Source organism: Apodemus sylvaticus, chromosome 2, assembly GCF_947179515.1.
Source record: "Apodemus sylvaticus chromosome 2, mApoSyl1.1, whole genome shotgun sequence".
Taxonomy (NCBI): Eukaryota; Metazoa; Chordata; class Mammalia; order Rodentia; family Muridae; genus Apodemus; species Apodemus sylvaticus.
Window position 1 is genome coordinate 4,484,678 of NC_067473.1, and position 15,133 is coordinate 4,499,810.

Consider the following 15,133-nt stretch of genomic DNA (forward strand, 5'->3'; position numbering starts at 1 on the left):
ATTAGCGCTGGTTCCCAGCCTGAGAGAGCGTTCATACCTGTAGCACGGGAGGCGCCGATCATCTTGGATCTGATGACACCCTCTCTCTTTTTGTTTCTCACTAATTTAATTTTTCCACGAAAAATTTCCAGATGATAGTCCAGTTTGTCTTTCAAATCATCTGGAAAAAAATAGTTGATACTTGGCAATTTATAAACTGCATCTACAGAAATTCAAACCACTTTCATTATGACCAATTTCCAAAATAGAACAAAACAAAACAAAAAACCAAAACACTAACTATTGCATATATTTTAATGTGTGCCTTGTTAGCTACAAGAAGAGTGGTTTATAAACTATACAATTTTCATGGTTCTGGTGACATATCTTTGTTTTACTAAGTAATTATTAAGATTTGGTAGAAAAATATAGGTTATAAGGCTTTCGGTTTAACTTGGTTTTACGACTCACTACACAAGTGATCAACTTCGCTTCTGATTTTGTAGTGACTTGAAGGTGAGTTATGAAACCAATCAAGCTCAAGAGCCCCCTTCCCCTCCCTCAAGAGCCCCCTTCCCCCTCCCTCAAGAGCCCCCTTCCCCCTCCCTCAAGAGCCCCCTTCCCCCTCCCTCAAGAGCCCCCTTCCCCCTCCCTCAAGAGCCCCCTTCCCCCTCCCTCAAGAGCCCCCTTCCCCCTCCCTCAAGAGCCCCCTTCCCCCCCCCCTCAAGAGCCCCCTTCCCCCTCCCTCAAGAGCCCCCTTCCCCCTCCCTCAAGAACCCCCTTCTCCCCCTCCCTCAAGAACCCCCTTCTCCCACTCCCTCAAGAGCCCCCTTCCCCCCTCCCTCAAGAGCCCCCTTCCCCCTCCCTCAAGAGCCCCCTTCCCCCTCCCTCAAGAGCCCCCTTCCCCCTCCCTCAAGAGCCCCCTTCCCCCTCCCTCAAGAGCCCCCTTCCCCCTCCCTCAAGAGCCCGCCTGGAACATATTTTCTTCTCAGTGTAACTTTCTCCTTTCAAGTTCCTCATGGGCTAGCTTCCCAGGAGGTTAGGTGACTTTGCAAGCCTGAAATCATGACAGAGTTAGGGTCAATCTACCCATTATTGACATCAGATCCTGGCATTCCTGCTTGCCTAAGGTAAACGGACAACCAATGTGAAAGTCTAGCCCTGGGTAACTAGACCTATGTCCTGGTGTCACTATTCTATTTTAAAAGTAAGCACAGAGTGGTCAGCACATACTTGCAGTGGTTTGGTCGAGTTCTTTCTGTGAAGTACCTGGGTTGGGTCCTCTCCCTGTGTCAAACCCTAATTTGTTCTCCACAATCTCTCTCTCTCTCTCTCTCTCTCTCTCTCTCTCTCTCTCTCTCTCTCTCTCTCTCTCTTTCTTTCTTTTCCCCTATTTATTTATTTTTGGACAGGGTTCTCAAGTAGCTCAGGTTGGCTCTGAACTTGTCTCTACTTTCATGATGCTAGGATTGCAGGTATGCACCACCATGCCCAGCGTATTAAGGATTTAATCCAAGGCTTTCTGCATGCTTAGCAAACACTCTACCAACAGAGCTTCATTCCCAGCCTTGGCTCCCCATGTTCTTGGGACAAAACTCCAAAAATACCTTTCACAAGCAGCCCCGTTAGATGATCCCGGCGTTATGCCTTTCCCTGCGTCCTCCCCACCCTACATTCACAATAAGCCTCACTCATGCGCACTTATTTCCTTCCTGTCCATCTGGGAAACCCCAAATGATCTGTGCCCCTTCCATTTAGATGGCACTTCTTTCTGAAATAATCACTGAAGCCAAGGCTAGCCCCTGTGCTGAACCCATAGACCTATCATTACAGGGTCTGGGTCAGTCTTACCTACCACACGCAGTGATAGCATTAGGAATAGCAACCCCCCCCCAGCACCCACCAGAAACATCTGTATAAAACATGCCAGTGCCAGGCATTTGTGGTGAACCACACTCATGAATCCAGCACTTTGAAGGTGGAGGCAAGAGGGTCAGGAGTTCAAAGTGAGGCTAGCCTGGGCTACATGAGAGCATTCCTCCAAACAAAAGCAAATGTCAGGTATCATTAGAGAATAATGCTGCCTTCCAGACAGACAGACAGACAGACAGACAGTGTCTGCTCACCAGATTCACTCATGTCATCCACCAGAATTATCTCCTCCAGGAGATGCTGCGGACTGAGGTTTATCACACTCGACACTGTTCGGAGCAAGGTGTTAAATTCTTCATTACGGAAGCATATGATGACGCTGGCAGTGGGTAGATTGAATGGGTAGTGTTTCCGCTGACATCTGCAAGAAAAATAGCGAGAGAATTAGTCATCCCAAAGCCTCAAGTGTTCTGAGCCTTCTTCAAATGCCAGCCCATACTTTTGCTTTCTTTACTTTAGTGAACTAATTAGGATAGTACAATAACAGGACTGTTAAAAGTACAAAATTAACAAGCAAAATGTTCTTTCATTTATGTGCATTTGTCCGCATCTATGTGTACATACACGTGTGTGTACAAGTACCTGTAGAGCCAGAAGAAGGCATCAGATGGCCTGGAGCTAGAGTTAAGTCAGAGGTGGTTGTGAGCTGCCTGATATGGTGCTGGGACTCAAACTCTGGTCTTCTGAAAGAGCAATAAGCACTCTTAATGACTGAGCCGTCTCTCTAGCCTGTCCTTAAATTCTTTAATTTTTGTTAACCTTTATTTATTTATGTTGTATGTGTGGGAAAGTGGGTACACACATGTGACGTGGTGGGCATGTGGAGGTGGAAGCACAGGAGTCACTTCTTTCCTTCCGCCATGTGGGCTTCAGTCTCACATGGGGAGCAATATCAGGCACACCCCACCCTAGTGGCCCCACTTCAATTCTAACTCTTCAATTCTCACAACTTGGAATTATTTTCCCCTCTATAATTGCTTTCTTGACATTCCATTTTCATAATCTTAGGTCTACTTTTTTTAAAAAGATTTACTTATTTATTATATGTAAATACACTGTAGCTGTTTTCAGACACCCCAGAAGGGGGATCAATGGTTTTAAGCCACCATGTGGTTGCTGGGATTTGAACTCAGAACCTTCAGAAGAGCAGCCAAGTGCTCTTAACCACTGAGCCATCTCTCCAGCCCTTAGGTCTACTTTTAAAAGTACATAAAACAATGATTGTGGCCATATTGGTGTCTGTTATAAATAGTGGCAGTCTCAATTCATGGAAAGATAATTTCAAAGTCAATTCACTGGGCTGTACTCCTTGCTTTGCTTTGAGGCTTGACCAAGAATTGTAGAATTAGTAGACCACTAGTCCTCTAACTAGTGGCAAAAGGTCCAATTATTTTTGTGTTCATACAAATGAAAAAAAGAAGTTGAGATCTAGAGTATTATTGTTTGGAGCTAACCTCAGCAAAATAGAAGAGACTGTATTGTAAGGTGACCCAAGACTAATTATAGGAAGACAGCTGGGATCTCTAGGAAATAATGGAGTGAGAGGGTGGAGGCCCCTGACTTGCTCTGTTACCGTGGCAACAATGATTGGGACCATGAGTAACAGCATGTCCAGCCTACTCCCAGGTCATGAACTCACTCAGTTCAGAACAGTGCCTGGAATATAGAAACTATTCTACATAAGACTCAACTGGCTTGTTTCTATTTTCTTAATGCCACAGAGTGGGAAACGTGATGGCTATCAGTCTATCTTTGGGGTTTTGTTTTGTTTTTTTTTTTAAACATATCTTAAGTATGTAACCTAGGCTGACCTAGATGTCTAAGTATGTAGCCAAGACTGGCTTGGAACTTGCTATGTTGTTGATCAGGCTGGCTTTGAACTCACAGAGATCTTCCTGCCACTGCTTCCTGAGTCCTGAGATTAGAGGTGTGTAAAACCACATCTGCCCAGCATCCAAGGATAAATCAGAAGGATGTTCTTTTCCCCAACTACAAAAATCCCCAGGGAAAAACTCATTGGCTCATGTTGGCTCCATGGCCACTCTGGAGGTAATTAACAGACAAGTGAGGTCAAAAAATAATTCTCACTGCAGTTATGTGAAGGAGAAATATTTCCTGGACAATTCCAGGGCATCAGGACCTGGGCAGATGAGCCAGGAGGACTCTCAGTATGTGTACCAGTGGGTAAACATGGATTAGAGTCATCTTGAAAGTTGAGGGTTTATCCTGACCACCACTGTTGGCCTATTAGATGGGACTGTAGGGTGTTCAGCTGATAAGTTGAAGCTGGCACCATGACCCAAGGAATAGAAACTGTGGGAGGGGACAACCAGGCAAAACCTGAACAGTTTGAGTGCCAGGCGAGTGTACAGACTGCACTCAAGTGGATGACAAGAGCACAGCACTAGAGGCTGAATGAACAAGTGGGATGGCATCAAACGGGAATCCTTCTGCAACAAAAGCAATCAATGGGAAGAGAGAACATTCAGAATAAGTAAAAAATGCTTGCAAACTGTACATCTGACTAGGGAAAGAGAGCCAGATTGCTTATCACTAGGGTCCCAGGCTATGACTCAGTTAACAGAGCGCTTATTCAGCCATGGGCTAGATCTCAGCACCACGTAAAACTTGGAGGCAGGACAATCAGAAGTAAAAACCATCTGTGGTTACATAGAGTCCAAGGCAAGCCTGGAATACATAAGACCCTGTGTCAGAAAAGAAGACAAGCTCACTAGACCTTCAGCAGAAAAGACAAGTAGTCAATAGATATATAAAAATATTCAATGAAATAAAATATTCAAAAACACTGATCATCAGAGAAATACATATTAAAATATTGATTGGATTCCAACTCACATCTGTTAAAATGGCCATTATCAAAATAATGAGGATGTGGAGGAAGATTAACACACCCATTTTGGAGGACAACGTGACCAACAACTGTGCTCTTAGGTATACACTCAAGTACAAACCCGGCCTGTAGAAGAGATGTCTGCTGTTAAAGTGAATGAGTAAAGTATATACACACAATGGAATGGCATTTAGCCTTAAAAATTCAGGAGCAGGTGAGGTAGTTCATTGGGTAAAGAAATGTGGTGGTTTGTATAGATTTGGACCCCATAGATCCGATGTTTGGCCATACGGAGTGGCACTATTAGGATGTTTCACCCTATTGGAAAAGGTGTGGCCTTGCAGGAGGAAGCACTTCCTTGTAAGCAGCCTTTGAGGTCTTTGTGCTCCGACTCCACCCAGTGCAGATGATAGTTTCCTCCTGCTGCCTTTGAACCAAGATGTAGAACTCTGCTCCTCCAGCATCATGTCTTCCTGCACTCTGCCATGTTTCCCACCATGATGAAAATGGACTGAGCCTCTGAAACTGTAAGCCAGCCCCAACTAAATGCTTACCTTTATAAGAGTTGCCTTAGTCATATATAGAGACTTTTTATAGCAGTAAAACCCTAACTAAGACATGGGACGGTGATCTGAGTTGATCCCTAGGCCCCCACATAGTGAAAGTGAACCAATTATTATTACAAGTTGTCCTCTGACCTGCATACCAGCTGCTGGTATGTGTGTGTGTATACCTGCACACACACACAAATTAAGAAAATACAAAATTTTTAAGATAGAAATTCAGTTATTTACCACAATTGAATAGATATAGAGGAGATGGAAAAAAGAAAATAATACAGGAGGGAAAGTTAGTCTTCCCAAAGGACATGTACCCCAGATGACTGTCCAACCCCAAGTGGCCAGCCAGTGGGTATGACAGGGCACGCCTTTAATCTCAGCACTCCAGGGTCAGGTGCATCTCTGAGTTCAAGACCAGCCTGGTCTGTGGAGTGAGTTCCAGAGCAGTCAAGCTTAGGCAGTGAAAGGAACCACTGAAAACAGAAAGCTGAGGAAAATGTGATTAAACAAGGGAGGCCATGTTCCAGTCCCAGCAAGCAGCTTCAGCTATGTGGTTCTGGCTTTAGAGTCAAGGATACAAGAAAGGGATTATGGAATCTCCCTCAGTGACCAAGGAAAGCCCCTGAAGCCAGGTGTATGGCAAGAGTGTCCCTGCATGGAGGCCTAGGGAGGCCATTGTGTGAAACTGTGAAGGATTTCCTTGGAGACCCAGAGATGTTGGAGACTCCAGCGCCATAGGACACCTGCTGAGGAGAGCTACTAACAGGGAGCGGAGCCAGCCCAGGAGAGAGAAGTGTGTTACAGTCAACAAAGCTGAAAGGAGTTGGGGATCTGAAGAACATTTGACATCAGACATGATGATGCAGAGTTTGGAGTTTGTCTAACTGGTTTTCAGTCTTGCTTTGGTCCAGTAGTTCCTCACTATGCCCCCATTCCTCCATTTTGAAGTGGTAATGTATATCCTGTGTCATTATATGTTGGGAGTACATGATCTGCTTTTTTGTTTTGATTTTATAGGGATTATAGTTAAGAGATTCCATGACTCTCAAAGAGACTTTGGACTTTCAAACAAGCTTGAAACTGTTACAGACTTGGGGATTTTTGATTAAATGCATTTTGCATTATGTTGTGGCTAAAAGCTTATGAGGCCTGGGAAGTAGAATGTGGTGGTTTAATAAAAATGGCTCCCATGCTCATGGAGAGTAGCACTATTAGTAGGTATGGCTTTGTTGAAATAGTTGTGGCCTTGTTGGAGGAAATGGTAGCTGGGAGCAGGCTTTGAGGTCTCAGATGTTCAAGCCATGCCCAGTGTAGCAATCACTTTCTGCTGCCTGCTGACCCAGATGGAGCTACCTCTCCAGTACTGTGTTCTCTTATGTGCCACCATGCTTCCTGCCATGAAAATAGTGGACTCAATTTCTGCACTGTAAACCAGCCCCAATTAAATGTTTGCCTTAAAAGAGTTGTCATGGTCACGGTATCTCTTCATGGTCATAAAACTCTAAGACAATGCACATAATATATATTGCATATATACATATACAAGCCAAAGCCCAAGTGTTTTCCTTTATAATGAGTCTGTTAAACTGTTTTGTTATGTGCAAATACTCTCTCTTCAGTGTGCCCCATCATAAATGATGTGTGTTGCATAATATCACAAAATATGGCTGTCCACTTTCCAGTGTCATGGAATGTGGCATTACTGGAAAGTGTAGGTTTTCCTTAGCTTGAACATTTTTCTTTTAGCTAATCAAAATTGATATTCTTTTCCAGGAAATTATTATTTAAATGATATCTAAAAGGCATCAACAAACATAATCTGAACAGATGAACCTCAAGAACACTGTGCTAAGTGAAATAAGCCAGTCCCCTAACTTCTGTATGCTTTTACTAATCTGAGATCTCTGGGATGGTCAGATCCCAGACACTGGAGTAGACTGGGGGTTGCTAGGGCTGGGGGAAAGGAGGGGCACAAAGTTTTAGTTCAAGCAGTGCTGTGTTGCTCACCACTGTGGCTGTGCTTAGTTGTATGCTAGAAAATTGCTAACAGAGCTATTTTATGTGCATTTGCCACAACTAACATTAACACAGACAACTGAAGGCACAAGGAAAACGGAGCAGACGGTGAAGAAGAAGATAGGTAGATATCCAAAGCGCTGTCTGTTGGGAATGGATGCTTTGGACAGAACTGAGTAGAAACCCTCAAGGGATTTATTTAGCTCCTCAGAACCTCAAGAACATATTTGGCGGATAGGTAAGGTGGTCTTTACACCACCATCAGAATGTTGACATTGCCCACTTAAAGACTTAAGGAGAGGATCTATACTACAGGATCCCTAATATGCTAAGATTAAGGTATGATTAGTGGAAGAACATACATTTTGTCCCTAGAATCTGGCACTTCTCTCTCGATGCCCAGTCTTCTACTGATGACAACATTTAATCCGTATTGCCTCAATCCTTGGATAAGCTCTGGATCTGAAAAGTTAACCTTATCTGCAAGAAAAGGAAATTTGAGTCACATAAGTAAAGGTTTAGTGCTATCATGCAGATGCACAGAACCAGGGCATCCTGAATTTTCCTGAAACAGTTATTTTCTTGGTCTCTAAACTAACTCCAGATGACAAAGTTGAAGATAAAAGCCCAAACCTTTTACATAAACCAAAGACTCTTTAGTAAAGTCTTCTCATTCATTTAAGATGAAAGAAAGACACCGAACCCCTGCATTAGTTACTTAGCCTGCCGCTGTGCTAAACACTCCCACAAAAGCAACCTAAGTAGTGAGGGATCTTTTGACCCAAGGTTCTGGAAGGCCATTATGGAGGGAAGACTCTGCAGCAAGCGCCTAAAGTGCATAGATACTTTGTATCTGCAGTCAGTGGGTAAAGAGCCAAGTGCCAGCCCACTTGCTTCCTCCTCCTTATGCAATCCAGGGAATGGTATCACACATATACAGTTACAAATATATGTATATATACACATATACTTACATACAAACATATGTACATACCTACTTACATACATACATGTGTGCATACATACATACACATGCATACATAAATACATACATACATGCCACACCGGAGCTAGAGAGGCCTTGGGCTGAAACACAAATAGTCACAGATAAAACACCATCAGCAAACCTCCAACATAATGAACTCATTCTCCCTAGCTGAAACACAAATAGTCACAGATAAAACACCATCAGCAAACCTCCAACATAATGAACTCATTCTCACTAGCCAAGAGACTGCTGGGGAAAAGGCAGCCTACTGACAAAGCAGGACAAACCTTTGCAATACCTGCCCCAAGTCTTCCTCACCCTCGCCCTCGCCCTCACCCTCACCCTCAGGAAGCAACCTGAAGTATCCTCCTTGCCCCAGCTGATGGCGTCAGTGGGACCAAGCAGAGCCTAATATTCCGAGGTCAGCAGCAGGCGGTGAGTGCTCTGCTCACTCTCCTGGGTGATGTAGGGAGATGATCAGGGAGGAGCTCTAGCCTTACCCTGTAGAAGCAGGCGAAGCTGCATCTGCTGAGTCTACTGATGTGTTCAGTACAATGTTGAGCCTCCAAGCCCCCCATGACAGCAAGATGGTCATGTGGAGCCAGAGAGACTTCCACTTCCCTTACCTCGCTCGCATGGGGTCTAGTGGACAGCTACGTGTCCACTTTCATCTGACAGCAATGGCTCACACACACGGCAGTGTGAACCATAATAGCTGACATTTTATTTCTCTCTGAACCTGGTGCTAGTGAAGACCAGTGGACTACTGAGCCTTTCCACCTCGGTGTCAAAGGGGCCCAGGAGGGGAGGAGCAGCAGGACCAGCTGACGCTGTGCCTAGTGACAGGTGTGATAGTCTGTGACCCATTCAATGGGAGCTAAAAAGGAGCTAAATTCGTTTTAAAAAAAAACTTTTTATTGATTCTTTGTGAATTTCACATCATGCCCCCCAATCCCTCTCATCTCTCTGTCCCTTGGTATCTGCCCTGCACCCTGGCAACCTTCCCCACAAAACCAAACCAAAACCAAAAACCTTGTTGTTGAAGCTGTAGTGTGTCAGCTTCTACACGTGTCCCACAATACTCGCTTCAGTCCACATTTCTTTACTTTCAAATGTTCAATGCAATGAGTCAGTCATTCACTGATCTGGTTCAAGGCCTCTGGCTCCTGCTACGCTATCAACAATGGATTCTTAGCAGGACTCCTCTTGGATACCCGGTTGTTACCCTGTGTCATGGAGATCCTGGAGCTTTGCGTCTTCGGGGTCAGTTCCTTTACACACTCCAGCATATCAGAGACGGAGCAGATGTTGGGTGGGCCAACTCAAAGCCCTGGATCTCACTGTGAGCATGGCTGGTAGCTGAGTTGGTCAGCACACCAACTGTCCTGCACCCATGCCACCAAGGCAGTGTCTGCAGCCCTGCCCAGGCTAGCTCACCCAAAGCCACAACTGGTGAGGGGCAAGCAACTCTCCCACTTCACACCCGCAGGGTCACTAGGGTCAGTTCTACTGTGCTGCCCAGTGAGGTGTGGGGCCTGCTCTCCCAAGTGCTGCAGCCGGTGAGGGGCAGGGCTAAGTCTCCCACTCTCATGACTGGATGTGAGGGAGACCTGGCTGCAACATCTGTCACCCCACTGATTGCCAGGGTCGATTCTCCTGAACTGGCTAACCTGCCTCCCTCGCCCTTCCATGTGCACCCTTCTGGAAGCTATGACTTTCCTTAATCTGGGCCGCCCGGTATTCAGTCGAGGGTCCGTGAGTAGATACATTTCCCTGCTGAAACCTCCCGACACGTGCTTACTACAAGATAGCATGCACACACCACTGTAGGCAGGTGGGGCGGGGAGGGGCTTCTTTGTGGAGTGGACATAACACACACACTTACCTGTTCCTTCTCATACAGGGCATGTGAGACCCTACCTTCTTGAATTCCATTCTGTACGCCACACCTGTGCTTAATATTGCTGAAGGGAATCAACCTAACATACTACTAGCTTAGTGTGTACACACGGTTTATGGTCTTTGTTCTAAGGTAATTCTATGCTAGCCCAAATGCTTCTGGAGGAGTATAAGACTCACACCAGCATCAACTAACTACATCCATTGTTTATTCAAACCCAGGCATCCACAGAATTCTTGAGTGCACATGCAGGGAGCAGGGAGTGGTTGTGCAAGAGGGGACAATGAGAAACAGACATAAAGTCTCAAAAATGTGGTCAACCACCTCAAGAAGAATGCCAAGACAGTACTCCAAATGACCGACAGCCTCTGTCCCTATTCCCACATGATATGTGAGCTGGAGATATAACGGAAGACAGACTTTTAGACTACTAATCCTCTTCACTCTCAGATACCTGGAATAGCTGACAGCCTGTTCCCATCCCCCACATAATCCATGGGCTGTCGAGGTAATGGAAGACGGACCTTTAGACTATTAATCCTCTCTTCTCTCAGATCACTGGTTTCTGAATGAAGTGTTTTTTCGTTTTTTGTGTTTCGGTTTTTGCCTTCGCTCACTGGCTTTTGTTAGTGACGGATACCATAATCCATCTTAGCTTATGCTTGTGCTACGCTTTAGTGAAAGGGACCTGCTTGGAATCATGCTGATACCTCTCAGTATCTTTAATGCCCAGAATCCAGTAGAAAAGGGAACCAGGAACCAGAACCAAGAATACCAAGAACCAGGAATGTCCCAAATGAAATGCAAAAGGACAGCCAACAGATGCCAACACTGAGCTGAACCAGTTGGACCAAACTCACTAGGATGTTAAAGCAACCTCCACAGCAGCACCAGAGCAGACAGCAAAGGGAGCGGTCAGCTAAGGGCCAGAAGTTACAAAAACAAACAAGAAGTCAGAGGAGCGTAGAGTTAAGGTGACTTTTAAGTAGTAGTTGAACTACACAGAGGGCAGAGCTGGTGGACTTGAGGTCAAATCAATTGGATTGGTGTGTGATGGGCCACACAGGGATAAACTAGAGAGAACAGGATTCTCAGTTCACTCTGCACTACAGGAGTTACAAGAGGAGAGGAGAGAAAGCAGGGGACGGGGGTAACCTGCGGTGAGCTGGGCAGGACGGTGCAGAGGGCGGCTTGGTGTCTTACTCTCTGCTTGGGCTGTCAGCACCGCTCCAGAGCAGCACGGAGCGCAGGACACAGACCTGACCTTCAAGCTTTTAATCATATTAAAATGATGAATCATCTCTTCATCTTTGGGGGTGCATTTTGTTACACCAGGTCATCCTGTGTAAGCATGGAGCACAGATCTTACGACAGTATTTGTGGGGGAGAGCAAACCCCAAGAGGATCTTGACACAGATTTTCTACAGATAGGTTAAGCTGTGCAATATCACAGAACTTCTGAGCAAAGGTATACTCAGGATGCCTTCGAGGTTGCTAGGTGGGAAAGGACGGGGTCATATTCTATTGCACCTGTTGAAATTCATCTTTATGGAAGACAGAAAGCTGCCTGAAGCAAATATAGCAAACTACAGAAAAATAAAAAATATAGGTGGTAAACGCATGTGTACATACCCTAGTGAGTTCTGGCTATATTATATCCATATATGAGGTATTTTATAGTTTGAAAGTTAAATTACCTGAAAGAGATCATTCTCTTATTCTTCTACATACTGAATTTCTGATATGTTTTCCCTTGAAAGCCATTAACAGAAATATCACAATTTGTCCCTGGATATACATCTGCAGCAGACTTACTATTGATGATTCTCTCTGAGTACTGGTACACGTTTACTCCGGGTGACCGCTTTAGGAGATCCTCCATTTTCTTCTCCTGTATGTCCTCTTGTTCAAGGTGCAAAAACAACAGTAACATAACTGTCCAGAGCCCGATGGCCAGGAATACACAGAATAAACACTGAATTATGATATTTTTCATTGTGGATTTCTCATTTTTAAATTCCAGTTTCCTAGGCAAGATCATTGTAAGAGAACTGAATTAGATAATTCTGGGGTTTTTTTTTTAATTTTCCACTTGGATTAATTCAATGTTTTAAAAACAATCATTTTGATACTTTTGAATACAAAAAAATTATCTTTTTCTGTAACAAAAATTCTTCACACATATATAGGTTCAATACCCAGCTGGGTCAGTATGAAACAGGATAATTTAAAGTCTTTGTCCTACCCCTGGAGCAAAGGAGGAGATAACACAAGAAGCATCGCCACCTCCTAGCCATGCCCAGCCCACTTGGGGAGAGAGTGTAGACCCCTCAACCCTGATTGAAATGGAGAAGCACAGGCAGCCTTGCTGAAGAGAGGTGTGAGGAAAGACCACGCATGCGCGCGCGCACACACTACTGCTGAGGGGACGGTAAATAGACTCAGTGGTTTGGGTTCTATGCAGTGAAGGTGGAATAGAAGTGCCTACCCTAACGCACACAGGCACGCATGCACGCACAAAACAACGGAAGGTTTTCTCAGCGGGATCACTAGTGAGGCTTCCGTTTCAGTGGTAAAAGTCATCAGCTGGAGCGGACAGCAGCAGGTTTTAAAACCATAATGTTGAGCCGGAAGCAAGCAGAGGAGGCCCGGAACCAGGCAATCAGGAAGACCTGAGTTTGAATCCCCGGAACTCACACAAAAAGTCAGACAGGGCGGCTTTTGACTAAGGAAGGCGGGGGACAGATTCCTGAAGCTCACTGGCCAGCTAGCCTAGAAAAAAGTTACTCGCCTTCAGATCTTGTGGAAGGATATTCAGCATTCACCTCAGTTCTCCACATACATGTATTCACGTGCATGCACACCTCCCACATGGCTACACACACACTCACACACACACACACCACAGGCACACAGAGAGAGGCAAGCAGGGCGTAGTGTAATTTGCAGAACATGATCTGCTGGCTTCTCAGAGCTCTGCAGCCTGTGTGGTAGAACCGCTCAGCTCAGCAGAGCCTGCTGATGCACACAGAGCGGTTGCGACAGTGTATTGAGAGCGTTCTTTCAAGGGCGGTGTTCCACGTGCACCTGTTTGGGTCCTTGCTTTGACTCAACTGTAGAAGGAAAACAAAGCTAAACACTCTTGTGGGAACAGACTGGGGGCCACAAATGCAAATGAGTTTGTGCTTTGTTTTGGTTTGGTTTTGTTTTTTAAGACAAGGTCTCCTCAAACTCACTCATTAGACAAGGAAGACCTGGAGCTATGAGTTTCCTACCTCTCCCTCCCCAGGGCTGAAATTACAGGCCCAGCTCACCATACCTGATTTTGGGAGGTACTGGGGCCCAAATCCATGGTATGCTGGAAAAATACTAACTGAGCCACACCCGCAGCCAAGGCACATGAGATTTCAACACATACTTTCAAGACAAAGTTTTTGCCCATGTGCTCACAATTTGGAAGGAGAAAGGAGGTTGTAGCCGGAGCGGGAAGTGAGAGGATCGTGAAGCAGAAACTGGCTGAGCTGTTGCTGGAGCAGAGCACCTCAGGGCCAGGAGTGAGCCGGCCTTGGCAAACCTGCAATGTGATCAGAGAGTGGCGCGCTGCTTCACTCCCTGGGCCCAGAACTGCCCACTGTTCTAGTGCGTCCCACAAAAGCTAACTCTTCTGAAGCCAAGATGGCCTCACGGCCTAAGCTGCTCCAACACAGACTGTCTGCGACTTGTTTATCCTGCTCTTGATTTGGAATGGAGTGTTGATATGGACTAAATCACAACTCTCCAGAATGATGTCAAAGCATCAACCACCAATGTAATGATATTTGGGAGTGAGCCTTTAGGGAGGTCGCGAAGGTTAACTGAGCTCCAGGTGAGGCCTGACCCTGCAGAGCCCGTCACCTTGTGAGAGAGTCAGGAACAATGCTCAGGGAAAAGGACATATGGCGGTTCGTGGAAAGGGATCATAGGTGAGTCAAGGAACGAGGCTTTAAGTGGAAGCCACCCTGTCAACAGCTTGACCTTGTCCTTGTAGCTGTGAGAAAATAAACTCGTGTTAGCCCGCCACTCTGTGATGTTTTGTTCCACTTGGCCACATATACTGATACAGATGCCAAGGATTGACCAGGACATTTGAGCAAAACCTCCAGAAAGGAAAAAAAATGTGTGGAGAGCCACAAAAGAGGAACAACCCCTCACTTGCAAAATACTGAAACTGAGAAATCAGGGCTACCGCAGTCAAAGAACCGGAGAAAGGACATCAAAGAACAAAAAGGGACCGTTGAAATTTAAAATATGCCTGCCACAGCAAAATCAGTAGAAGACTGGAAAATAGAAGGGAACTTTCTGGAAAGCACAGCAAAATAACAGAGCGAGGGATGATCTCAGAGAAAGTGGGGCATCCTTCCAGGGCGTTTAACTAGCAGTGAATTCCAGGAGGCAGTGGGAGAAACGGAGGAGAGAGAACCACACAAGAAAACCAGCAAAGCTGCAAAGCGGCAGCGGGGACTTCCCAGGAGAGCCGTCGCTCACACAGGAGGACACTAAAGCCTCAGCGGCAACACCACATTCAGAAAGATCACAGAGAAATGGCCGCAAATTCAAGATTAGATGATATCAGACATAGTTTTCTACAGATTGTTAACTTCTAAATAAGCGTCAGAGCAGAATAAACACATTTCCAGATATCACCTCAGAAGAGCGTGTCTTCCTCCTCTCTTTCCTCCTCCTCCTGCAGTGAGGATGCATGTGAATTATAAATGCCAACAAGACAGACAGCAAAAGGAGGACGCAAATGTACACACACGCACATGCGCACTCATGACTAGACACACATGCATGTATAAATACTACAAGTCTAGATTTGTAACCATTGGCTTTGCTATAAAATGTGAGACGCGGGCTGGGGAGATAGG

General features: G+C 45.4%; 1 protein-coding gene across 1 annotated transcript in view; it reads right to left on the minus strand.

Annotated features, from left to right (window-relative positions):
• LOC127677226 (inactive polypeptide N-acetylgalactosaminyltransferase-like protein 5) overlaps positions 1 to 12,222 on the minus strand; it is a 39,171-nt gene extending 26,949 nt beyond the window's left edge. Inside the window, exons 1-4 of the mRNA XM_052172369.1 lie at positions 12,042 to 12,222; positions 7,701 to 7,818; positions 2,106 to 2,272; positions 38 to 160 (exon numbers count right to left, since the gene is read on the minus strand). Coding sequence (XP_052028329.1) covers positions 38 to 160; positions 2,106 to 2,272; positions 7,701 to 7,818; positions 12,042 to 12,222 — 589 coding nt within the window. The remainder of the gene's footprint in view (positions 1 to 37; positions 161 to 2,105; positions 2,273 to 7,700; positions 7,819 to 12,041) is intronic.
• Between the last annotated feature and the right edge of the window lie 2,911 nt (positions 12,223 to 15,133).